Source organism: Micromys minutus (assembly GCF_963924665.1).
Source record: "Micromys minutus genome assembly, chromosome: 9".
In the NCBI taxonomy this organism is placed as follows: Eukaryota; Metazoa; Chordata; class Mammalia; order Rodentia; family Muridae; genus Micromys; species Micromys minutus.
The window spans coordinates 35,083,504-35,110,089 of record NC_137978.1 but is presented as its reverse complement, the minus strand read 5'-3'; the positions used below and the strand labels follow the sequence as shown (position 1 = coordinate 35,110,089).

Genomic DNA, 26,586 nt, shown 5'->3' with positions numbered 1-26,586 from the left:
TGGTACCACATGCATGTATGTAAAGATAAAGACTGCCTCCAGATCTTCGGTTCTGTTTGCCTTACTACATCACAGACACACTCCTAACACAATAGAGACCCCAAAAGCAAATTCAGCCCTCAACTATGACTTCTGTTCTCTACCCTACAACCCTCTGACTATTACCCTGCTAGACAAATGCCACTCAAAATGTCCTCTGGGGTCCTGCCCAGGCTGGGAAGCTGCAGAGACGGCTGAGATTTAGCTCTGTTGCACTCACTAATTCAATTCATCATTCAAATGCATGGTCAGCAGAACTGTGCAGACAAGACCACATAGTTAAAAATCTGATTAAGGCTGGAGGTGGTGATGCATACCTTTCTTGGCTGGCAGAAGCAGGTGCATCTCTATGATTCAGGGCTGGCTGGGTCTACGTAGTGAGTTCTAGGACAGCCAGGGCTACATAGAAAGACACTGGGGGCTGGAGGGGGGAGAATGAGATAAGGGTCAAATAAGTAGGCATTCTGCCCCGTGGAGCCTCTCTCACTCTCAGGAGTCTTTCCTGGCTTTTTTCTTGAAAACTATGTTTGTTCTACTTAAAAAATAAATAAAAATAAATAAACCAATCAACCACAGAGCTAGAGAGACAATTTTATCATAACCTAGAATCAAATTACTCGTGGGGAGACCTGAGAGATGATTCAGCAGTTAAGAGCACCAGCTGGGACTAGAGAGATGGCTCAGCGGTTAAGAGCACTGGCTGCTCTTCCAGAGGTCCTGAGTTCAATTCCCAGCAACCACATGGTGGCTCACAACCATCTGTAATGGGATCTGAGGCCCTCTTCTGGTGTGTCTGAAGACAGTGACCATGAACTCACATATATAAATAAGTAAACAAATAAATCTTTTTAAAAAATATTTTTTTTAAAAAAGGGTAACAAGTGCTCTTCCAGAGAACCCAGATTCATTTCCCAGCGCCCACATGGCAGCTCACATATGTCTGTAACTACCATTCCAAGGGATCTAGGGCGCTTTTCTGGTCTCTATGGACACCAGGCATGCAAATGGTATACAAACAGGCAATGAAAACACTCATGCACCTAAAAATTTAGGGAAAAAAAAATCGCACAAGAGGAATGGAGAGAGCTGGCTCAGTGGCAGAAATTTGTCACACAGCATGAGGAACCTGTGATCGTATCCACAGCATCCGCAAGGGCCCAGTGTGCCTACACATGTGTTAGTAACTCAAGCACCTCGACAGGCGGAGGGGACAGAGGTATGACTGGGGTGTGCTGGCCACCAGGCTAGCTCTAGGGTCTAGAAAAGACTCTCTGGAATTAAGGTTGAAAGTGACAGAGCAGGCAGGGCACCTCTCATACTCTGGCTTCTGGCTCAAGTGTATACCAGAACATGCATACATGTATACATGCACACACACACACACACACACACACACACCCCACACAAGCACATATAACATACATGCAAACATGCACATATACCACATATACATGTACATCACACACACACCCCACAAGCACATATAACACACATGGAAACATGCATATACCACATACACATGTACATCACACACACACATACACTAAAATAGATAATAAAAGAATTCACACAAGAACTGCCTATTCAGGATGGACCGTAGGGCCACAGCTTGGTCAATGTGAATTGAGAAGCAGTGTTAAACTGTTCTGTTTCTATTTTCAACCTTAAGAGGGCGTTTCTTGCTTCCTCATTATGCAGTCCTAGAGGGGGAAAGCTCTCTCCAAAACAAATGCTTCAAAGTCCAGGCTTCCCCACACCCACGGCCTCCCCTCCCTGCTCTGCCTCCATGACCTTTCCTGAACTCTCCTGCTAGAGCCTCCACGAACAGTCATACCATTAGGAAAAAGTCCACTTCTATTTCAGGCTGCTAAACTGTGCAGGATCCTGGGGGTGGGGAGAGCAGAGAGGGCAGGGGTGGGGGCAGGCTGTGAGCATCTCTTCCTGAAAGTGTGGAAGCAAATCCATCTTCAAGGAAAACCTAATCCCTGCAAGGGAAGTATGTCAAAAACCCCACCTCTGTGTTAGGCCAGGCTGCCCCGGCTCCTCATAACCCAATAAGTCCATACATCTCCACCGTGACAAGACCCCCAAAAGTGTCTACATGCCCACAGCTGGAATTTCCACATTCTGGGGGAGAGCAGCCTTATTAGGAGTGAATTAGCCACCTGAGGTGGAGTAGGCCGTGCCTTGCTGTTTGGAAATGGTATTTAATTTCTCTCATTAGTTTGGTCTGCATGGGTTGTGGAGTTAACCTGTGTAGAGGGTCTGCTTACATTCTCATCTTCCAGAGGCCAAAAAATGTAAACTATGCACTGTATTCTTGTGCTTCCCGATGTAACGTCAGATGTAGTCACAGCCCACTCAACATTTGTTTTGGGGGGTGATATTTCATTTGGCACTTGCTGTTTGCAAACTGATGGTGTTTAAGTTATTTTCAGCATATGTTAAGAATGTGTTTACACTTATAGGGCACTGTTTTATAATGCAAATTCTCGGGTACACACTCCGAAACAGTTGTCTTTCACTGATCGACAATCGCAACTGTGTTTCCTTTCCCGGTTCAAAGTGGGGAGTTCAAACGGCCTGAAGCTTTGCTTGTGCTCACACCATAGCTTCTCAAATGTCCCCACTCACAAAATACACCTGTAATTAATCTGTCATTTTTAAGAACAAAGTGGTCTCGGGGCTGGAGAGATGGCTCAGGGGTTCAGAGCACTGGTTGCCCTTCCAGAGAACCTGGCTTTGGTCCCCAGCAATGACATGAAGGCTCTCAACTGTCTGTTACTCCAGTCTCAGGGCATTTGACAGACACCCTCTTCTGGCCTCCACAGGCACTTGGATACATATGGTACACGAACACACATGCAGGCAAAGCACATAAAATAAAAATACAAATCTTAAAATGAAAAGTGTTCTTCATCCTTCACAATGACATCGAAACCCCTAAAATTTTCTCCAAAAATAAGGGCAAAGGTCAACAAAAGCATATTGAGCCTACATCCTGCTGGGCAAATGGACTCCAATGGCTAGCTCTTCCCAGATCAAGAGTACCAAGATGGACCGGAGTTTACAGCCTCACTTCATCCATTTTCATACTCTATCCAAACATCTTCCTGACTCAGAGTTAGCAAAGGCTATGGCTGTCCTCCTCAGTTCCTCCTGCTAGTCTATGAGTCAAGACAATCTAGGGCTCTTTCAGACACCTCCAGAAGAGGGGTACCCAGATAAAGTCACCTCCCAGAGACCCCAAGAAAGTAGTTTTGCATCTCCTAGATCCAGGGAAGAGCATAACCTTCACTAGAATTGACTTAGGAACAGAGTCCCAGCCCCAGTGGGGCATGCTCAGTCTGGGAACTGGCAGTGAGGACACGGGCATCAAAATGCTGAGATGGGTCTAAGAAGCGCAGCAGTGGGTCTTTGGAAGATAGACCAGGGGGCAGGGACTAGTGGTGGGTGTGCTCAGCCTCTAGGAGTAGCTGTTGAGATGCCTCAGTAGGCCAGAGCACTTGGTACCAGGCTTGATGACCTAAATTTGATCCCTGGAACCAAGTAGTAGAAAGGTGACTCCCACAAATTGTCCCCTGACTGGCATATATGAACTACAGGACGCACACAGGCTTCGAATGCCAGGACTTGGGAAGGGGGAGGTAGGAGGATCATGAGTTTGAGGCAACCCTGGGCCACATAAAGCATTCACGGCAGTCTGAACTATAAAGTGAGCGCCATGCTAGCTTGAACTGCATAATGAGACTATGTCTCGGCTTTGAAACAACAAAAAGTGGCTGCAAGTTCCTGGGTAGACGTCAACTCCGAAGTGTCCAGGAACATACATGGTTAGCTGTACAGTGAGTAACAAGCTGGACAATGAGCTGAAGCCTTATAGGCAGCTGTGAGCGAGGAACATCCCAGTCACAGCCCCTGGCCTTGCGTTCCTCTGTGTGCTTCCGTGTGTCTCTCGTGGAGCCACTAGTGTTGAGGAATCAACAACCAGACATGAAGTTTTAAATCCCAGCCTCGGGGGGTCCCTGCGTGCCACAGGTCTCCATTTTCCCATCTGTATGATGAGAAAGGCACATAAGACAAAGTAAAGGGTCTTTCTTCATGCCCCTACTCCCTTTTTGTTTGGGGATGTTCATGCTGTGCTTCTGTGACCTGCTCTCTAGGACTAGGGGTCATTATCTGTGTTCTGGAGCACATGTATAAAGAGTCACGTGAACCTTATTGTGTGTGTGTGTGTGTGTGTGTGTGTGTGTGTGCTGGGAGGAGGGGAGACCACAGAACAATGTCCTGCCTCCAAACCTTCTCAATAGGCGGAAGCCACTGGCTTCCTCCCTTTCCTGTCTCCCAGAAATGCAGATGGAACGGACAGAAGAGATGGGAGAAAACAGCCCAACCATCCCCAGATCTGCCCTTGTCACACCCCCACCCCCACCTCAAATGGCCCCCTTCCAGAGACTTCCAGGCCACACCCATCCCCAGTCTTGTGGGGGCTGGACATGGGAGGACTACAGGCGACAATGCTTCCCACCCTTCTCTCTCCTGCCACCCCTCCCACCCTAACCATCATTTCCTCTTCCTCCCCAGCACCGAGGTGCACCGAGCTGAATAGGCTGAAAACTCAGATCCACAGCAACTGACCCCAGGCCCAGCTGGCCTTGGCTGGCCCAGGTCAGTCTCCAGAGTATGGTCTGGTGGGGATCCCCTTTCCTGCTCCCCATTTTCTTCCTGGCCTCTGATGTTGGTAAGTCTTCCTTGAGTGCCTCCCTGACTTCTGTTTTCAAGGTCTTAATCCCATTCCCCAACCCCAAGAAGCCCTAGCATAGCACAGCAATAGACCTCACAATATGGTGGCTACATAGGTTGGGGGAGGGGAAATGGTTATTGTTTAGTGGGTGTAGCATTTCGGTTTGATAAAATAAAAGGAGCTATGAAGTTGGGTGTGGCGGTGCACTCCTTCAATCTCAGCACTTGGGAGGACAGCCTAGACTACATAGAGAACTCCATGTTAGCCACATAGACACATAGTGAGTGAGAGACCCTGTGGAAATGGGTGGTAATGTTTACATGATGTTATGAAGATATTTATTAACATTGAATTGACTGTTTATAAATGGTTCTGATGGTAAATTCTCCGGTATATGTATTTTATATACATATTTATATACATACACAATTTTAACACAACTTAAAAATTGGAGGGAAAAGCAGAAACTGTCGCATCATTATCACCATTATTATCATCATCATTTTGATCCACAGAAAATGAGACCAGGGTGTGGAAAACTGAAGCAGGTGCTAGAAATCACTGCCTGGGGGTTGGGGGGGGGCAAAGGTCAACCATCAACTTGGACCTCAGGAGTTAATTGTGTTGGACTTATTCAATAATTCACTGGACAGACAGGCATGGTGGCTTTAATTCCAGTACTCAGAAGGCAAAAGAGGGTAGATCTCTGAGAGTTTGAGGCCAGCTTGGTCTACATAGCAAGTTCCAGGATAGCCAGAACTATATATATATATATATATATATATATATATATAGAGAGAGAGAGAGAGAGAGAGAGAGACCCTGTCTCAAAATAATAATAATAATAATAATAATAATAATAATAATAATAACAATAATTTATTTAGCACCAATGGGTTTCTGAGAATATGTAAACACCCAAAGCTATCCCATGATACTGTACTTCCAGGTTGATACGTTTGCTGTCTAAATGGAGCTGTGTATGCAGAGGGCTTGGAGAAGTTTCTAAAAGCTGGTGGCAGATTCCTTCAGTCTGCTGATTAGAGAACCAGAAGTCAGAGGCCTTTGAGTGGTTTACAGTCTAGTGGGGAGCACAGACCAGGGATAAGGGCCAGACAGAAACATACATCAAGAGTTCTTGAGGAGCACTGACAAGAGAGCTAGCTTACTGCCATAGGCCTGGGAAAGCCATGAAGGATTTCCTTAAGAGAGGTAGCCACTGAGTAGGAAGTGCAAGTGTGTGGGGGGTATCAGAGGGTATGTTAAAAAAAAAAAAAAAAAAGGTAAGAGGAGTTTGGCCTTGGACAACCTGGCTCTGCTAGTTTCTAACTGTATGACCTTGGGCAAGTTCTGAGCTTTCCTTCCCTGGTTATAAAATGAAGATAATAACACACACCTCCCAGGACAGACAGGTCCTGAAAGAAAGAGAACATCACTAAAGGACCCGGTGCATAATTGACATCCAATAAACATTAATTATTATGACAGCAGGAGCATAAGATGACTCTGAAGTTAGTGTCTCAGGTAATGGGTGTTGTCTCTGACTCAGAAAACCTGGGAGAGGTGAGGGTTTAGGAAACACTGATGTAAAGGCATTTGGAGCTGAAAGGCCACACCAGAGCTACTGACTCAGGGGTGACAGTTAAAGCCGAGGGAGTAGATGAATGTGCTCAAGGAAGCCCCAGAATAATTATTACAGCAAAGGATATCAACTTTGCCAGAAGCCATGAGGATGCTGCAGAGAAAGGGCCTTTGGTGCCTGTGAGGCGGCCAGGAGATGCCACCTTCTTTGACTTATGATAGACTGGCAAATGGTAATTTCAATAGTATTTAAATGAAGTGATTACCTGACAGCTAACAGGCAGGGAAGAAGGGGCCTTGGAAGGTCTGGGGTCACAGATTGGAGGCAGGCTAGTCATGCTTTTCCCCTCAGTCTTGACTACTTTAGGGTACATATTCTATGTTCCAGTTGCATTAGCCCTGGGCAGCTCCCCTCCCCATACTATAATATTTCTCATAGTTGAGCGTAGGACAGCCTCTCCCTACCCCTGACCCTTCTCCTTCCTTTCCTCTTCACCCAAGAACCCAAGGCAGGACCAGACCCACCTGTGTCTGCGTCTCTCTGGCCAGGCGGGACTAGTGATTTCATTTCTGCCCCATCTTCAATCCCAGCCAATCAAACAGTCCTTAATTAGTTAAGCAACAAGGAGGGTGTCCTTGTGACACTCCAGTGACTCTATGCTGAGGCAGGGACAAGCCCCACAGGGATAGCCTTGGGAAAGGGGTCATGGAGATGTCAGGACAGTGACCTGACACAAAGTAAGGAAAAGGAGACAGAAACATAGCTCATTCCCTGTCTGGACCAGAGACGGGGCGTGTGCTCTTTATGTTTTTAGGATGCTTGAGGGTAAAGGACAAGCACTGTGGAAGGGAGGGGAATGGGCAGAAATCTTTTAAAAAGTGAAAGGGCACTGTGAAACACTAACCCAAGTCACTGCTGGAGTCCTGCACTGCTGGGGCTGCTGAGTTGGGCGGGATCCACCATGGAGTTGTCTGGTCCCAGGTGCATCTGTGGATTTAACATTGCTGGCCAACCTGCGCATCACCGACCCCCAGCGTTTCTTCCTGACCTGTGTGTCTGGTGAGGCCGGAGCAGGGAGGAGCGCGGATGTCTGGGGCCCGCCCCTGCTGCTAGAGAAAGATGATCGCATCGTGCGCACCTTCCCGCCCGGGCAGCCCCTGCACCTGACGCGCAACGGTTCACACCAGGTCACGCTGCGGGGCTTCTCCAAGCCCTCGGATTTGGTAGGCGTCTTCTCCTGCGTGGGTGGAGCTGGCCCGAGGCGCACTCGAGTTCTCTATGTGCACAACAGCCCGGGAGGTGAGTCTGGCCTACCAGGAGATGGACCGCCAGAGGGGGAGGGCTGTGCTGTAGCTCACTGACCTTACCTTTCCTCCACAGCACACCTGATTCCAGACAAGGTCACACACACGGTGAACAAAGGTGACACCGCTGTGCTATCTGCACGTGTGCACAAGGAAAAGCAGACTGATGTGATTTGGAAGAACAATGGTGAGGGGCATTTGGTTGGACAGGTAGACCCATGGCGCTGACACCCCAGGATCTCCATCCATGGCCAGTCATATACTTAGCCCATCACCCTGATCTTTCTGGTCAACCTCCAGGGCCTTCCATCTCTTCTCTAGCTCTGAGCCACCCACCTACTGTACTAAGAGGACCAGGAAGGAGTCTGTGGCCAGCTACCTCTTAAGTACTATGTTAAGCCCTCATCTTTGACCCTCCCCTGGGAGTCAGCAGGTGCTGTCACACAGCCTGCTTAAAACGAACAGCGGTCCCCCTGGGAAAGAAGAGAGCTGGTAGCGTGTACCAAGCACAGGCCAACAGAAGTCTAACCTCTCTCAAAGATTTGCCTAACTCAGATCCTTGATGCCCAAGGCAGACATATGCTGGAATCCATACAGTTTTGAGGGTCTTAGCTCTGAACCTGCCCACCACCCTGTCCTTATCCACCCTGTGAAGGGACTCTTTTTTTTTTTTTTTTTTTTTTTCTTGAGTAGCTCCCAAAATGGCTGCCTCATCCTCACAATCTGCTGGCTGCATCTTGGATACTTGGCTCCTAAGGGAGATCTTTTTTCCTTGGGCAGAAGGCTTTGAGTCAGAGGGAGCTGTAGAAGCAAGGAGGGAGACCTGAGTCTTTGCAGTTTGTCTGGAGTTCTTATCAAAGACAGGAAGGAACAGGGTTGAACACTTGACTAACAGTATGGACCCTAGATGAAGAGGCTGGGAATGAGCCCTGAAAGGCAAAAGAGCCAGGCAGAGAAAGAAACAGCATGCTAGGAGGCGGGGCTGACAAGAACAAAAGAGGAGGGTCTGACATACTAGATGTTTCTAGAAGGCAAACAAGCAGTTAGGAATTCAAGAATGTTAGGGGCCAGGCAGGGTGTAGTTGGGTATGGGACTGGGACCACACTGGTGAAAACACCCCCCAAGGGACTGGTTGTCATCCTGGTGCAAAGGGGAGCCATGAGAGCATTCAAGAGTAGTGGGGTACAGAAGAGTCTATTGTAAAAGCAGTCCCCCTAGCTGTCCAGCGGAGAGTGGGCAGACAGGGCCAGCATGGAAGTAGGGAGCTCCCGTAAAAGGCATGAGGAAAGGGCTGGATTATGAAATGAAGGTGAGGGAGAGGAAGGACTTGGTGTGCTGATAGGCTCAGAGAGCAGGAAGAGAATGGTCTCCTGCTTCCTGGCTTGGATACTAGTATCTAACGGTGTTCCTAGGTCTGATCACTGTGGGCAGAACACACTAGTGTGACCATAGCAGAGGGAGGTGACGCCAGCCCTTCATGTGATTCTGAGGTCACCTGGTTGTGTTCCCCAGGGTCCTACTTCAATACCCTATACTGGCACGAGGCCCATGATGGGCGGTTTCAGCTGCAGTTCCAAAATGTACAACCATCGTCAAGTGGCATCTACAGTGCCACCTACCTAGAGGCTAGCCCCCTGGGCAGTGCCTTCTTTCGGCTCATTGTTCGAGGTAAGAGGCAGAAGGCAGAGTTGATGTGGGAGGCCGTGAACCTTATATGTACTTCCTTTGGGCCTCAGATTTACAAGGGCCTCAGAACTGCCCTAGTCCTCAGCAGCTGCAGACAGGCGGGTGAATGTCAGCTACTGAATATACTTTTCTCCAGGATGTGGGGCTGGTCGCTGGGGGCCAGGCTGTGTCAAGGATTGCCCAGGCTGCCTGCATGGAGGTGTCTGTCATGACCATGATGGTGAATGTGTGTGCCCCCCAGGGTTTACTGGCACCCGCTGTGAGCAGGGTAAGTGGGAAAGCTAGGAGCTAGGCAGAAGAGGGTGCCTGGTCCGGGGAGAAGATTCTAAGACCCCGGAAATGAAGACTAGCATGTGAGACCTACAGAGTCTGTATACCGCACACCGTATTTTCAGCCTGCAGAGAGGGTCGTTTTGGACAGAGCTGCCAGGAACAGTGCCCAGGCACAGCGGGCTGTCGGGGTCTCACCTTCTGCCTCCCGGATCCCTATGGCTGTTCCTGTGGATCTGGCTGGAGGGGGAGTCAGTGCCAGGAAGGTATGACCAGACCCTGACTTGAAGACCAAACCCTCCAGTCCCCTGACCAGTGCCCACCACTACCACTACACCAGCCTGCTGGGTAGCTTGTGCCTCATGTGTGCTCTGCTGGGCTTGACCTATCCTCTGTAACCGTATTGCTTCTATTCCTAGCATGCGCACCTGGTCATTTTGGGGCAGATTGTCGCCTCCAGTGCCAGTGTCAAAATGGTGGTACTTGTGACCGGTTCAGCGGCTGTGTCTGCCCCTCTGGGTGGCATGGAGTCCATTGTGAAAAGTCAGGTATATGTGGCTGAGTCTCCCCTCAAGACAGGCGAGCCTCCATCAAACACACCTCTGCCCAAGTCCTTCCCTTGGGGAGCTCAGATGTGGTAGATATTTTCAGCATTCAGGTGCTCACATTGTGAAGGCCAGCAGCCTAGGGTGAACCTGACCAGTGTGAGAGTCTTCTGGGAGGAGTCAAGGTCTGAAATTGGATGTGGAAGATGCAAGAGAGAGACCTGGGGAAGAATGTGGAGAAAGAGCTGAGACTCTGGTTGTATGCTGAGACAATAATGTAGGAGGTAGGGGAGAGGTCAGCAGGTATCACGTGACAGAGCCTTTGAATATAGGCCAGGGGTTACTGCTTAAATGTGAAGAGCTGAATAGAAATTGCTGAAGAGACTGTGCTGCTCAGACTTGTATTTGAGGAAGAACCATGTGTGGTGTACAGAAGCCAGGAAGTGAAGGAGTTGACAGGCATAATGTCTCACACCTACAATCTTAGCACTCAGTCAAGTGTTCAGGCAAAAGACTTGTCTGGAGTTCAAGGTTAGCCTGTGCTACAAGTGAGTTTCTGGTCAGCCTAGGCTACATCGTTAGACAGTAACACACACACACACACACACACACACACACACACACACACGGGGGGGGGGGGGAGAGATCAGTTAAGTTCAGTCTGAGCTGTTTAGGTTGGCAGAGCAGTAAGTGTCTGACTCTAGGTCTTAGAACATCCTAGAAAATGTGATGGGAGAGATGGAAGAGGAGGTGAACCCTAGACCTTGCTAATTTCAGTTGTAAGTGGCAGGATACACAGTAGGACCTCTGAGATGCAGAACATGGGACGGGGGAGGCATTTTGGTGGTCACGTGGCTGCCCTTTCTTTCTCTCTCTAGACCGGATCCCCCAGATCCTCAATGTGGCCACGGAGCTGGAGTTCAACTTAGGGACGATGCCCCGGATCAGCTGTGCGGCTGCCGGGAATCCCTTCCCAGTTCGGGGCAGCATGGAACTCCGCAAGCCAGACGGCACCATGCTCCTGGTCAGCTCTGGTCACCCCAACCTACTCTCTGCTCCCCCATCTCACCAGCTTGGCAGTTCATTCCTCGGGTCCCTAACCCAAGGAACTTTGTATAGGCTCTGCCCACTGCCATGACTTAAATAGGGCAGGCTAAGTGGTGAGGGGACGCCACGGGGTCTGTGTTCCAGCAATAGTCAGTACTGACTTACCCCTGTCTCATGGAGCATACACCTTTCTGTTCCCTGTCTCCTTGTCTCAGTCTACCAAAGCCATTGTGGAGCCAGACAGGACCACAGCTGAGTTCGAAGTGCCCCGTTTGACTCTTGGGGACAGCGGGTTCTGGGAATGCCGCGTATCGACGTCTGGTGGCCAAGATAGCCGGCGCTTCAAGGTCAATGTCAAAGGTTAGTGCTGTCCTAAGGTTTGGGGGATGGATGGTATTCAGAGTAGGCACTACCGAATGCTGCTCAGGCAGAGGATCCTCCAGGGAAAGGCGAAGGCTTCCGGGGGCAAAGCTTAGTTAGCCCCAGGCTAAGAAGAAGGCTGGTGGCCAGTCTGCGTCAGCACTGGAGCACAGCTTGGTCCCACCTGGGAAAGACATCCTATGGTTCAGAAACCGAGACATTCTCCAGCCTTCCCCTGCCTCCTGCATATTCACGTACCACTTACCAGTGCACCCAGTGTCCCCGTAGATGGGGTATCTGGTTCACCTCACAAGGACACACAGGAACAGCAGACAAGTGTGTGGCTCCTCAAAAGGGACACATACACAGGAGACTGTTGGGTGAATGAGAGAGCAGTCAAGCGCCCAGAGCAGAGCACCCTCTCCCCTGACAAGGCATCTTTCACTTCACCAACCCTAAGTCTAGGCACAGCAGGACCCCGAATGTTCCCCCATGCTGTCTTGTTTTCATCTCTTCCTCCCTCCTCTTCTTCCCAATCTCTCGCCATCTCTAGCCCACTGTACGGCCCACCTCTTTCTCTGATCAGAGCTTTGGATCCGGCCCTCCACTCAACTTGGATCCCAATCGCTCTCTATAAGTTCTGTCGCCTTAAGCAAGTCATGGAACTTCAGTTTCTCCCCGTGTAGGAGGACAAGAGCACCCACAGGGCCAGGCTGCTGGGAAGACTAGATGATACATTTAAGTGGCTATCACAATGACTGACAGGGGATATGCCCAACATAGCAGACAATTCGCATGTAAAATGACTTCTGGTGCCAAGATGCCAACCCTTCCCTGGCAACACCACGTGTGTTCTGAGGTCAGGACCCCTGCCCTGATGCCAGCCCTGCATGGTGAACCTTCATGAGGCAGGGCATCTTCTGTGCAGGTCTGATCCCAAAATGGACATTGATGCCCACTGTATACCAGCCAGACTCTGGTTCCCTGCATGAGTCACAGACCCCGAGGATTCCTTAGGATACAAATTGGACCCTCGTCTCCCCCATATCTGTACCTGCCCCTGACAAATGGCTGCCGCTTTACACGCCTTCACCTCACCACCCTGCATCTTCCGTACTCCTCCCCCCTTACCTCCATCCTTTCCTCCTCTCTTTCTTTTACGCTTTCCCAGAAAGCCGGCCTGGTCTTCTTTTTGGAAGAAGCCGAGGAACCTGTTTCGGCATTAATACAATGACCTGGAAGGAAAAGCTGAAGCTGGAGTCCGGGCGGTGACTGTGGAGGCAGCCAGGCAGAAACACAAATCCTATGTTAGAGTAGAACTGACTGGTTTGAGGTGGCCTGATCAGACAGACCTAGTTCTAATTCTCCCAGCTGTGTGTCCTTAGGCAAGTTGCTCAGTGTCTCTGAGCATCAATTTCTTTATCCATGACCATGAGAATTAGCAGTTATGCATAAGAAACATAACCTCCAGATCTGAACTAAGGTCTATCTGGAGGTGCTCACCATTCAAGCCCAGAGTGCTCCCCTCTCCATGGACCCTTACTTACCCCAGTTTTCTTGGCAGTACCCCCAGTGCCTCTGACTGCACCTCGGCTCCTGGCCAAGCAGAGCCGTCAGCTTGTGGTCTCTCCACTGGTCTCCTTTGATGGGGATGGACCCATCTCCTCTGTCCGTCTGCACTACCGGCCCCAGGACAGCATGATTACCTGGTCTGCCATTGTGGGTGAGTGGGGACAGTTAGGGGATGTGGCCTAGTGTAATAGTGGAGGATGAGGTGAGAACAGAGAGGAGGGAGGGGATGCTACGGAAAGAAGAGGGGGTGAAGAGGGAGTAGTGGCTTCAGGACATGCTTGAGACCAAGCATGTGTGTGGCACACCTCACCCCCAGTGGATCCCAGTGAGAATGTGACATTAATGAACCTGAAGCCAAAGACAGGATACAGTGTTCGAGTGCAGCTGAGCCGGCCAGGGGAAGGAGGAGAAGGAGACTGGGGGCCTTCTACCCTAATGACTACGGACTGTCCTGGTGAGAAGCCAAGATCGATCCCTTCCTGTTGCCTCGGGGTTTCCTGCCATGCCCACTCAGATTATGACTTGGTGCACCTCCAAAGGCCCCTGCCTTTCCCAGTGGAGTTTGTCCTAGCCCCGCCCACTGGGGATTATTGACCCATTTAGTTCCAAGCATCCATTGGATGGTCCTGACTCCTTCTGACCTCTGGCCGCAGAGCCTCTGCTGCAGCCGTGGCTAGAGAGCTGGCACGTGGAGGGTCCTGACAGGCTACGCGTGAGCTGGTCTCTGCCCTCGATGCCATTGTCCGGTGATGGTTTCCTGCTTCGTCTGTGGGACGGGGCCCGGGGACAGGAGAGGCGGGAGAACATCTCGTCCCCCCAGGCCCGCACTGCCCTCCTGACTGGACTCACGCCTGGCACCCACTACCAGCTAGATGTGCGGCTCTATCACTGCACCCTCCTGGGCCCTGCCTCACCCCCTGCGCATGTGCACCTGCCCCCCAGCGGTAGGCCCACGATGGGAACGATGGGCTAGGGATGAGAAGAGGTTATGAGAGGTGGACGTGGAGAGAATCCAGGATGACCGGGGAAGATAGAAGATACCAGGGGAGGACACGGGTCACTTAGAGCGAGTGGGCGGGGACATGGGAGGAGATTCTGACTATTGTGAAGAACAGGGCCATGAGGGGCTCCGGGAGCCTAAGCTACTGAGCGAATGCATGGAGAGGCCTGGGGATGCAAGGTGACCAAGGGAAGAGGCAGCTTGGAGGGGGAGGTCACTTGAAGATGAAGAAGAGTCCAGCCAGGAGGAAAGAGGGTGAAGGTAGCGCAAGGCCCCTGTGCTAGGATCCACAAAGCTAACTCTGCGGGCTAGAGCGACTGTGACTGGCCCCATAGCTCTACGGCCCCGCCCAATCCATCTCCTCCTTTCCCTTCCCATCTCCCCAGGGCCTCCAGCTCCCCGCTACCTCCGTGCCCAGGCCCTCTCAGACTCTGAGATCCAGCTGATGTGGCAGCATCCTGAGGCTCCGTCTGGGCCTATATCCAAGTACATTGTGGAGATTCAGGTGGCCGGGGGCTCAGGTGACCCACAGTGGATGGATGTAGACAGACCCGAGGAGACAAGCACCATCGTCCGTGGTCTCAATGCCAGCACACGCTACCTCTTCCGTGTGCGGGCCAGCGTGCAGGGTCTCGGTGACTGGAGCAACACAGTAGAAGAGGCCACTCTGGGTAATGGTGAGAGGATGGGGCCTGCTATCACTAGGTCCCCAGGACTGTCTTCTGCATGGGTCCCCTCTACCTTACCCCAACCTTGGCGCTAAGGCATCACAAGACTTCTAAACAAGAAACATAAGCCTGACTTTCCTACCTTGAATTCTTTCCCCGCTGAATTCTAGTCATCCCCGATGGTGGTACCAGGATTCCAAACTCTCCCTCTGTGGGATCTCATGGTGGCCTCTGGGGTCCCTGACCCAGACCATTATCATAATCTGTCCCTCCCTGTGTCTAGGGCTGCAGAGTGAGGGCCCAGTCCAAGAGAGCCGGGCGGCTGAAGAAGGCCTGGATCAGCAGCTGGTCCTGGCTGTGGTAGGCTCCGTCTCTGCCACCTGCCTCACCATCCTGGCTGCCCTTTTAGTCCTGGTGTGTATCCGAAGAAGCTGCCTACATCGGAGACGCACCTTTACCTACCAGTCAGGATCGGTCAGTGTCCCGTACCACAGGGAACAGTGGTCCTGTCTATCGTGTGCGATTGTACCCACATACATGCAAGCACATACATGTATGCACACACCTGTCCATGCCACAGTTTTAAGGTACATTAAGTGACCCTTCGGGATGCAAAATAGAACTTTTTCTTTTCTTTTCTTTCTTTTTTCTTTCTTTTCTTAACTGAACTCAGCTCTTGAACCCATTCGTATTAATGGTTGGATAATTAGCATTTTCAGTGAAAGAGAAGTCAGTGCATTCATATCTCACCAGGTCTCTTTCGAGGCTTGGAGGACACCTTTTGGAATTATCTTCTACACTTACCCACCCCCTGGGGGTCAGCTTGGATCACATGGCAATGTCCTGGAGGGGCAACTAAGACCCATGCTGGCCTCTGTCTTCACGGACCCTTCCTCGCTTGGAAGCCAGCCTTATCTGCGTTCTGAATCACTGGCTGTGAACTCTCGCCACAGCCTCTGTTCTTCTATTTTTTCTTTCTTTTTTGAGAGAGGGCCTCTCAATGTAGACCAGGCTGGCCATGAACTCACACAGATGACCTTCCTCTACCTCCTGAGTGCTAGAATTAAAAGTGTGCACCACCATGCCCAGCCCCAGACTATACTCTTTAAACGTTCCAGGGCCTCTCTGGGAAACGGTTCACTGGTGCTTAGCTGCTCCCTTCAAAGGGCAGCAGTGTGTGGTCACACTGTTCACATAACTGCCTTTGACACTCTGGAAGTGTACAAGGCTTGCAGCCTCACCCGAGTTCCCACAGGAGAGAACTTTTCTGGGTTTTTAGTCCTCTTACTTGCCTATATAGACAAGGGATGGGGAAGGGGTGCTGATACCTCTACAGGAACCCAGACTCACTCTATCTTGTCATGTTTACCCACCCTGTCATTCTTGTCTCTCCTGAGAACTTCCCTGTCTTGTCACTTGCTCACTTGGAATCAGAACTCTGGCCTTGTCCCTTTCTGCTTGGGCTCTTGCTATTTAAAGCCACTTAAGAAAAATTCAGAACACCAGCCAAAATGTAAGAAGAAAAAAAAAAGGAAGAAACAACAGTTCTCTCTCCCTCCCTTTCCTGTCCCCTCCCCTCCCCCTTTTCTCCCCCTCCTTCTCCCTCTCCCTCGCACTAACTCTTGTATAGAAAGTCCAGTGATCAAGGCTGGTATTTGCTGTGCCTTTAAATATCCCATCCAGAGCCCAGAGATTCAACTGGCTTCTTTGTCTGAGCTCTGTTGATCTTGCCTCTGAGGTCAGTACACACAGAAAGCCGTGGGAGGCAGGGAGAAGACAACACGGCCAGATGCTGAAGCAAGGCAGGGAGAAAACAGCCTTTAATGAGCATCTGTTCATTACCAATATCAATATAGATGTTCCTGCACACAGCTATCCATGCTCATGTGTGTGCCGGGTAGTGGGGCAGAAGTACATCCCATGTTTGCACACATGTGTCCCTGTGCTGGCACACCTTCAACCCTCATGTGTATGAGTATCTCTGAATAGATGCAGCTGCTTGTGATGCAGTCACATAACATATATGTGTGTTCTGTTGTATGCATCAGCTGCACATGTTCCAAATGAATCCATGTGACCTGCATCCCTAGCACTTGTATGTCAAGCTAGTTGTCAGTCCACTGTAAGGTCCATCCGGACCTTGCTCCAGGTTCTCAAACTGCATTTTCCTTCTATCAACCCTGCCCAGGATACCCCTGCTCAGTAGAGGGAGCTGGACACTCCTCTTGGCTAAGGTCCTTGAATCCATTGCTGCTTCTGCTACTGTGAAGAAAATCTGTCTACCTGCTCCTGACAGCTCAGGGCTTAGCAAGTAATGAACACTCAAGGAATCTGCCCACTGTGGCATGAATCAATGAATCAAGAAAGCCTAGCCGTGAGGTTTGCACAAAAATGGGAAGCTTACTTTTCCCATCACACCTCGTTTCAATTCTCTGCTTAAATATTAGAATGTTTTTTTAGTCCATTGGTCTATCCGAGATTTGGCAATTTACCCATGAACTCGGGTTCCACCTTGCAGCAAACTCCGCCCACCAGCCCCCTAGGATGATGCCCTTGGCATTTGTTTTCTTAGCCCCCTGTCCACCTGAAACATACCTGTGGCTGTTACCTGTGATTCTGTGCAATGTCTGTCTCTGTAAGTGTGGCCCAGGCCCACCACCAGGGTGCCCTCTGTCTGGCTCTGTCCATCTGTCTAACTGCTACACCCTCTCTCCATATTCCTCTTTGTCCCTTTGTTTGCCTCCCCATGAAGGGAGAAGAGACCATCCTGCAGTTCAGCTCAGGGACCTTGACACTGACCCGGCGGCCAAAGCCACAGCCTGAGCCCCTGAGTTACCCTGTGCTGGAGTGGGAGGACATCACCTTCGAAGACCTCATCGGGGAGGGGAACTTCGGCCAAGTGATCCGGGCCATGATCAAGAAGGATGGGCTCAAGATGAACGCAGCCATCAAGATGCTAAAAGGTCCTTGGTCACGACTCCAGACCCCAGCTTCTTGGTCTCTCTTTACCCCACACATACCTACCTAGATCCCCCAGCAACTGACCCCTCCCAGAGTGCTCCCTGGCGAAAACTTTGACACTGACTTCTTTACACAGAGTACGCGTCTGAAAATGACCATCGAGACTTCGCAGGCGAACTAGAAGTTCTGTGCAAGCTAGGACACCACCCCAATATTATCAACCTCTTGGGGGCCTGTGAGAACCGAGGTGAGTCCTGAGTCCATTTGCTATTCCTTTCAGACCTCTGGCGTCACCGCCTCACAGAGTCGCCCTGCGGGGATCCCTGCATTCCCCACTTATCACAGGATTCTCCTGCATGCTACAGCCTGTTTCTCACCGTCAGGTACTGCTCATTACAGCATACGACCTGTGTATACACTATCATCATCCCGTGTCTCCTTACCTCCCAGGCTACTTATATATCGCGATCGAATATGCCCCCTATGGAAACTTGCTAGATTTCCTGAGAAAGAGCAGGGTCCTGGAAACGGATCCAGCTTTTGCTCGAGAGCATGGAACGGCCTCCACACTCAGCTCCCGGCAGCTGCTGCGCTTTGCCAGTGATGCAGCCAACGGCATGCAGTACCTTAGTGAGAAGCAGGTGTGTGTGTGTGTGTGTGTGTGTGTGTGTGTGCCTGCACGCACAAGTGCACACCAGTAGGGAGCTGGGGTCAGAGGAGGAGATGTCACTGCATAGACCTGCTTGGGTTGTTGTTAATCAGGCTCTAACTGGGTATGGGAGGTACAAACAGTGAGAAGGAAGGACCCAACCGCAGGTTCTGGCCCAGGTGCCTAGTGACTGTAAATGCTACAAGGAGGGAGAAGAAGACAGGAGGCAGATGGGAGAAGGTGATGGATTTGAAATCTCTGAGGAACATCCTGGGTAGTGGTGCGCAAGTTATAGGTACCAAACTAGCACGCAAAAGACAGATAGGCCTGGGCTGGAGCCATTGTGGGGGCTGTCATTGCAGCAGAGTGACCGCAGCAGCCAGCAGGGAGGACATGGAGACCCACTGAAAAGGCTGCGGTGTGAGCCCGAGCAGGAGGAGGAAGGGGATGACTGCCAGAGGAACACCGTGGCCTGAACAAAGGCATTTTACAGACAGCAGGGTTTGAGTCTTTGGAAGGAGAGAAAACATGGAGGCCACTTACAGGCTTTCATCAATAAAGAAGAAGGGGCAAGACAGTGAGGAAATGGGACAGAGGGTACTGAAAGAGGAAAGGTCATATGGGGCAGTGGCCTGTGAACTCAGCTCTTGTGAGATAAAGAGGTCAATAGTTCAAGGCCAACCTGGGTTGCTTAGTAAGTACCAGACTAGCTAAGACTCATAGCGAGACTCTGTTTCAAAGGACGAGGGGAGAGAGAGGAAGAAGAAAAAAAAACAAGGAGAGGAAGGAAAAGCTGGCAACAAATCGATCATCCCAGTCCCAGGAAGAGTAGTACTAGCTGTGTTCCAAGTCGAGGGAAAGATTGGATGACCCTAGTCAGCGAACCCACAGCTGAGGCATATGTGGGTAGGAAGATGCAGGGCTGCCATGGCCTCGTGCACCAGGGCCCCTCCTCCTTCTCTGCCCTGACTTCTGATATTGCCTGCAGTTCATCCACAGGGACCTGGCCGCCCGAAATGTGCTGGTCGGAGAGAACCTGGCCTCCAAGATCGCAGACTTCGGCCTTTCTCGGGGGGAGGAGGTGTATGTGAAGAAGACGATGGCAAGTCTCATTCAGGCTTCCCCACCTAGGGCCCGTGCCCGAGCCTGACCCTTCTTCCATCCCGGCCCTTACACACTTTCCTTCACAGGGCCGTCTCCCTGTGCGTTGGATGGCCATTGAATCCCTCAACTACAGCGTCTACACCACCAAGAGTGACGTGTGAGTGGGGTAGGGACTGAGCGTTTTTTATGTACAGCTCGGTCAGCCCTGTCTCCCGAGCTGCTGTTCCTGGCCCTGAGCCCTGGACTGACCTGTTCTCACTGACTACCCTCTGACCACCACCTACGTCCTGTTTCTGCCCCAAGACTCCCTTGAGTTCCTCTCCACACTAGAACTCTCGGCCCTGGTTGTAGACCTGACATGCCCCAGCACAGAGCCTCTTCAAGATGCACAGAAGAGAGCTTGAAAGCCAGGATTTGGATCTTGTTCTTAGCTGTGTGACCTTGGCACAAACGCTGAGGTTTTTCAGAGCTCAGTGTTTCCACCTGTAAAATACTAAATTGGTTCGAGGCATAACTGTTGTGAGTAAGGTAATCAGTGCTCAGACCATAGGAAGTGCTCATTAGATGTCACTTAAAAATATTCTCAGTACAGGGCTAGAGGTGGTTCTGTAGTTAAGAGCAATGGATACTTTTCCAGAGGAACTGAGTTTGATTCTCAGGACCCACGTGGTGGCTCACAACTGTCTATAACTCCAGTTCCAGGGGCTACGACACCCTCTTCTGAATTCTGTGGGCACCAGAGGTGTGCATACTGTGCATATTCACACCCACAGACAAAAACCTCATTCCCCAAACTAAATCTAAAAATAGTAAAAAGAAAAGAGAGAAAGGCATTCTTTAAACCGTTAGTTGTGAGGACTGGGGAGACGGCACAGCGGGCAGAGGGCCTGCTCTGCAAGCGTGATGAGGTCACCCACATGAGGGAAGGGGAGAGAGAGCAGGAGGGAGGGAGAGGAAAGGAGAGGGGGTGGGGAGCAGGGAAAGGGAGGGGAGAGGAGGAAAGGGGAAGGGAAGGGAAGAGAGAGGAGGGAAAAGGAGAGGAGGGAAGGTGAAGGGAGGGGAGGGGAGGGGTGGGAAGAGGAGGGGAGGGGAGGGGAGAAGGAGAAGGGAAAGGTATGCAGCACATACTTATAGTTACAGCTAGGGAGGCAAAGACAGGAGAATCTTGCTAGCCAGTCTATCAGAAATAGCAAGTTCCAAGTTCAGTGAGAAAGCTAAGCGTCCAAAAACTGAGGTGCTGATCAATTATAAAGAAGCCCAGTGTCTACCTATGAACCACACACACACACACACACAGAGAGAGAGAGAGAGAGAGAGAGAGAGAGAGAGAGAGAGAGAGAGAGAGAATACACAAACTGTTACTGAATTAGTTGAGCCTGGGGACCAAGACCTATGAAGCAGCTTCAGTAGAATAGGGACAGTAGCTGGCCGACACTAGGTGCTAGCAGGGACTCATGAGGGTCTGGGAGTGGCTACACCATTGGTTAGGTAGAGATTAAACTGTGTCTTCCATGATGTAACTAAGTGTATTCTTCTCATTTCAGCTGGTCCTTTGGGGTCCTCCTCTGGGAGATAGTGAGCCTTGGTAAGCCCACATCCGGTTCTCCAGGGCATTCCCCCTTACTGTGGGGCCCTGGACTGAGGGAACCTTGTACCCTCTGCAGGAGGCACGCCCTACTGTGGCATGACCTGTGCCGAGCTCTATGAGAAGCTGCCTCAAGGCTATCGCATGGAGCAGCCCCGAAACTGTGATGACGAAGTGTGAGTTCACTTCCCTCGGAGCTCTGGGAAATTGGCTCTGAGATGAGTGGCTTGGCTTTGAATAGGTGACCTGAACCCCTGCCCCCTCACCTTACAGACCCCCAACTCTCATCCATAGGTACGAGCTGATGCGGCAGTGCTGGCGGGATCGTCCCTATGAGCGCCCCCCCTTTGCCCAGATTGCACTACAGTTGGGCCGCATGCTGGAAGCCAGGAAGGTAAGAGGTTGGACAAGAGGGGGATGGGCGTCCTCCAAACTCACAGGAGGCACCGTCTCATAGATGCCATATATGAGGTCACTGCGTCTCCCACACTGTTACCCAAACTCCCTCCTCAGCTGGGGCTGTCACTCCAGCTGGGTTGGACTTAAGATGCAGCCCAGGCTGGGTTTAGTCACTAGGACCACATATAGTCTTCCAGAGATGTACTGTCAACAGCAAATCCCTCCCCTATATTCCAGACTCCTTGTCTGTCTTCTTCCAAGCTGTCAGCCCATTCTCTCCTGTCCAGTGCCAGAGAAAATGGCATGAACGGTCATCCAAAAGGAGGAGTAACTGAATGAGACAGGAAGAGCTGAATACATAATTACTAATGTGGTAATCCTAGGAATAAACACAGTAACTGCATCAAGCAACCCTGTGACTAGATGGATTACCAAATAGAAATGAAGGAAGAAATATAGCAAAATGCAAAAATAGGAGAATGGTTTGCCTGACTTGGTGGTGATCCCAGCACTCAGGAGGAAGAGGCTGGCCCATCCCTGAGTTCAAGACCAGCCTGGTCTACAGATGGAGCTCTAGGACAGCCAGGGCTACACAGAGAAACCCTGTCTCAAACAAACAAACAACCCCCCCCAAACAAAACAAAACAAAAAACAGGGACGAGAAGGAAGTGGTATGGGGAGCAGAGAAGGAAAAGGGAGGGGAGGGGAGGGAAGGGGAGGGAAGACCAAATAATCATCTATACAGATGGCTGAATAATCAACAGCAGCCTTATGAATCAAGTGTTTTGTTTTGGTTTGTTTTGGCTTGTTTTGGTTTGTTTTGTTTTGGTTTGTTTTGGTTTGGTTTGGTTTGGCTTGGTTTGGTTGACAGTCTCTCACTACGTAGCTTTGGCTAGCCTGGAGCTTGTTGGGTCAACCAGGCTGGGCTTTAACTCACAGAGATCTGCCTGCTTCTGTTCCACTAAAACTTGCTCTTCCCACAGGCCTATGTGAACATGTCGCTGTTTGAGAATTTTACCTATGCGGGCATCGATGCCACAGCTGAGGAGGCCTAGGCTGTCCCCTCCCCCCGGAACCTGGCTCTGCTGGCCAGAGCAAACTGTGTCCACCTGTGACTCTGAACTCTTCCAACCTCTGACCCAAGCTGTCTTAAGAAAGTCTTTTAAGTTAAAGGAGAAAAGAGAAGATCCAGGAAACATGGGGGTGAGGGGGGACAGGTATCCCCATTCATGGCAGCTGCTCCTATAGCTACTCCTCAAGTCTTTCCTTTCACGTATATGCTCTCCACCCTGCTCCTCCCCAAACCCAAACCCCACTTCTGATCCTCCACCGAAAGCAGCATGCATGTTACTAACACCCCATTTAGCAACCCGACTCTCTGCCTGTACTGGGAAAAAATAAATGCTTGGAACAGCTGCATGAGTATGTCTGCGTTTACAGATGGCGAGGAAATGAAGCACTGTCTCAGGACACTGCCTAAGCCCTGCCCTTCCATCAGGGTACTAGGTGTTCTGGAGGACCCTCTGGCCACATACACCACACATGCTACCAGTCCTCACCTCTGTGTACCAATCACATACAGTTTCTCCTTGGCCCCCTTCCTGCTTCCTGGCCTCCTCACTAGGATGTCTCCCTGCATCTCTGGGGAGCCACCACAGCCTCAGAGTCTTTGCTCTGCCCCAACACAGTCTGTGTCAGGATTGGCAGAAGCCCAGTTCAGTTCGAAGTGACATTCTGCCCCGGGGAGATGGAGGCCGGGCTTGGAGGACTTGTGCCCCTCTCACTCTTGGCTTTTAGGCAGCCCTTCCCTAGCAGGTGACCAGCTTACAGCCAGCTAATTGGTCTGAAGGAGGGATGTAGAGGTCCCTCCAGCTTCAGCCAGACAAGGAAGATTCCTTTGGACTGATGTTGGGGAAGGTGTTCCTCTCCTAGCTGAAAGGGAGTCTCATCCCTCATCCCCACCCACACTCCATGATGTGTGGACTCTCTGACTTCCTTTTTCTTTGATTTCTCATGGGTGTTCTCAGCTGTCTTACCCACTGGTTCTTAGGAAACAGGTGTAATCTTTTGTTTTTTTCAATGAATCGGATGACCCGTATGTTTACCATGTAGTCTACACCACAGATCTTAGACTGGCAGACCCAAGCTCAAGTACTTGTGTATCATATATTTCCCGTGTGGCCTTCCTCGTACCATTTAACCTCTCTGAGCTTGTTTTTCTTCTGTGAGAAACGGGGTTGATTATAGATACCTCGTTGTTGCCGGTGGTGAATGAGATCTTCCAAAGTACTGGGCCGTGTACGTGGTTAAGTGCTGTCAGATGGTGTGGACTATATGACAGGAGGAAGGTCTGCAGGGGACGGAGCTGAACGTGTGGGACCCGAAGAGAATCGAGAAGGAAATTCACTAGAGTAAATGGAAGGCTAATGTAGGATAGATGGAACATGTGGAGATAAAACGTCAGAACTACATCCACTGCAGGGGTGTGGTCCAGGGGTGGGTATTTTAAAAGGCTGTCCTAGGGCTGGAGAAATGGTTCAGTGGTCAAGAGCATGTACCACTTTCCCAAAGGATCTGAGCTTGTATCTCAACACCCACAACCAGTGCTTATAACTAGATCTGGCTCCAGAGGATCCAAGACCCTCTTCTACCTTCCATAGAAATGTGTACTCACATGACACTTACTCTCCACACACGTACACACACTTTAAAAAATAAAATATATCTTTTTTTTTTTTTTTACAAAATTGTCCAAGGCTGGGAATGTAGTTCAGTTAACAGAGTACAAGCCTAGCATATACAAAGCCCTGGGTCCAATTCCCAGCACCTGTAGAAACTGGGCATAATATTATAGGCCTGCAATCTGAGTACTTGGGTTGGGGGTGGGGGGAGATAGAGGTTCAAGAGAGTCAGAGGTTCAAGGTCATCCTGGCCAGAGGTCAGCCTGGGCTTCACGAAACGCTTCCTATAATAAAAATAGAAATAATTAGCCCTCTGTCAAATGTGAAGTTGATGAAGATCGTTTCCTACTTTGTAAGCTGCTGTGTGGTCCTGTCAATAGGGTCCTTTGCTTTACAGAAGTGTTTCAGTTTCATAAGGTCCAACTTCCCAATTGTTGTTTTTAGTACCTGTGCTGACGGTGTTCTGTTCAGGAAGTTGTCACCTGTGCCAGGATGTTGTAGCCTATTCCCCACATCCTCTTCTATTAGGTTCAGTGTATCTGATTTTATGTTGAGGTCTTTGATCCACTTGGACTTGAGTTTTAAGTGAGGAAACCCAGACCCTCTGGGATCTATGAGAGTGACCCCAGCAAAGTCTCCTGACAGTGGGGGACATGGAGCCTGAACCGACCATCTTTTATAGCCAGGCAAGGCTCCTAGCAGAGGGACTTGGACATTAACCCAGCCACGAAACCTTTGACCTACAATCTGCCCTGCCAGCAAGATGTTCTGGAGTAATGGTGGCACATGACTTGTAGGAGTGGCCAAACAATGACTTGTCCAACTTGAGAGCCATACATGACACTGCTTAGATGACCAGGAGCCAGAGGCAGGACAGCTTAGAGGCTCAGGATAGAACCAAACATGACTGGTGGGGGTGACTGACTCCTAATGCTATTCTGCTATACTTATCGATCGGTGTCTAGCCCAATCATGCATCAGAGAGGCATCACACAGCAGCTGATGGGAACAGATGCAGAGACCCACAGCTAAACACTAGGGAACCCCACAGAAGGGGGGGAGGAGGGATTGCAGGAGCCAGAGGGGTCAAGGACACCACAAAGAACTAGGCCCACAGAATCAACTAAGCAGGGCTTACGGAGGCTGACAAACATTCTGGATGAATCTGAGTAGGACCTCTGTAAATATCTTATGATTCTATAGCATGGTGTTCTTGTGGGACCCCCGACAGTGGGAGTGGGGGGCTGTCCTATTGTAACTCATCATGTTGCGTTCGATTGATATCCCTGGGAGGCATGCTTTTTTTTTTTTTGGAAGGGAAATAGAATAGGAGTAGATCTAGGATGAGGGGACGAGAGCAGGTGTGGGGAGGGACTGGAAGGAGTAGGGGGAAGGAAACTGAGGTCAAGGTTTAATGTACAAGAGAAGAATAAATAAAATAAATTTAAAGGTACCTGTAGACAAGGAAGCCCTTAACAGGTGGCAGATGTGTAAGCATCCAGTAAAATCCAGAGGTGGGTGCTATAAGAGGGGACCTGGGGAACATGGAAAAGGAGGTGGGATAGAAAAAGTTTTTCCAGCAGGAGTGATGTTTTAATTTGGGCACAGAGAAGAAACAGGAGTTCCCTGGAGACAGTGATCTTAGCACCAGTGTCTGGTGGTGTGTGCAGGATCAGAGCACAGGGTCACAAGGCCAGACAAAGAAACATTCTTCCATGAGCATCATGGCAGAGGCCGGGCCAGCCTGAACTTTAGTGGGTCATGTGCTTAAGAGCAGCTAGTGGGGGGAGAAAGAGAATAGAAAAAGAAAAGAAAAAGAGAGGGCTGGAGAGACGGCTCTGAGGACCTAAATTCACATTCCCAGCACCAACACAGCAGCTCATAGCTACTTATAATTCCAGTTCCAGAGAATTCAATACCCTCTTATGGACCCTGTTTAGCACCCCCACACACATGGCTTACACACACATGCACATAAGACTAAACATTCAATCTTTAAGAGCTGTCAGTAAGTGTTTGTCTGGATCAGATTTGTATTTTAATCATTTATCATTGTTGTTGTTGCTGTTGTTGTTATTATTATTATTGTGTGTTCACACGATATGTGTATGGGCAAGTGCACCACAGGGAGTGTGTGAAGGTCAGAGGACCATCTGTGGAGTTTGTTTTCTTAGAACAAATAATGGGATGCAATCAGGAATGAAGAAAGGTGTGGAGGGCTCGTCCTAGGCTCCGCAGCCTCACTTTGGTTTTTTCTTTTTGTTTTTTAAATTACCTCTGAAGGCAGGTGATATTGGTATATGATGAGACGTCGCAGGTGATCTGTAGACTGACATACCCCTATCTGGATCTCAGTTGCTTTCTTCATAGAAATAAGCAAATGTAGCCT

General features: G+C 50.2%; 1 protein-coding gene across 2 annotated transcripts; it reads left to right on the top strand.

Annotated features, from left to right (window-relative positions):
- Nucleotides 1-4,635: 4,635 nt before the first annotated feature.
- TIE1 (tyrosine kinase with immunoglobulin like and EGF like domains 1) lies at nucleotides 4,636-22,902 on the top strand. 2 transcript variants are annotated; one of them, XM_080921753.1, is made up of 23 exons: nucleotides 4,636-4,780; nucleotides 7,347-7,664; nucleotides 7,746-7,856; nucleotides 9,183-9,338; nucleotides 9,493-9,624; nucleotides 9,752-9,892; nucleotides 10,046-10,174; nucleotides 11,050-11,195; nucleotides 11,434-11,578; nucleotides 13,143-13,301; nucleotides 13,467-13,604; nucleotides 13,804-14,094; nucleotides 14,537-14,821; nucleotides 15,102-15,292; nucleotides 17,571-17,781; nucleotides 17,916-18,026; nucleotides 18,230-18,420; nucleotides 19,417-19,530; nucleotides 19,619-19,689; nucleotides 21,077-21,117; nucleotides 21,197-21,293; nucleotides 21,412-21,511; nucleotides 22,500-22,902. In XM_080921753.1, the coding sequence occupies exons 1-23, from the start codon at nucleotides 4,723-4,725 to the stop codon at nucleotides 22,569-22,571; spliced, it is 3,408 nt and encodes a 1,135-aa protein (XP_080777879.1). In that variant the 5' UTR covers nucleotides 4,636-4,722; the 3' UTR covers nucleotides 22,572-22,902. The 2 variants fall into 2 exon arrangements, with proteins under 2 accessions (XP_080777879.1, XP_080777878.1); XM_080921752.1 differs by having other exon boundaries at nucleotides 14,537-14,827.
- The last annotated feature ends 3,684 nt before the right edge of the window (nucleotides 22,903-26,586 follow it).

Coding starts and splice junctions, on each gene's coding strand:
- TIE1 (XM_080921752.1), top strand. CDS start 4,723: ATGGTCTGGTGGGGATCCCCTTTCCTGCTCCCCATTTTCTTCCTGGCC. Junction 9,893..10,045: donor GGGGAGTCAGTGCCAGGAAG/GTATGACCAGAC, acceptor TTCTATTCCTAG/CATGCGCACCTGGTCATTTT. Junction 21,118..21,196: donor CTGGGAGATAGTGAGCCTTG/GTAAGCCCACAT, acceptor TACCCTCTGCAG/GAGGCACGCCCTACTGTGGC.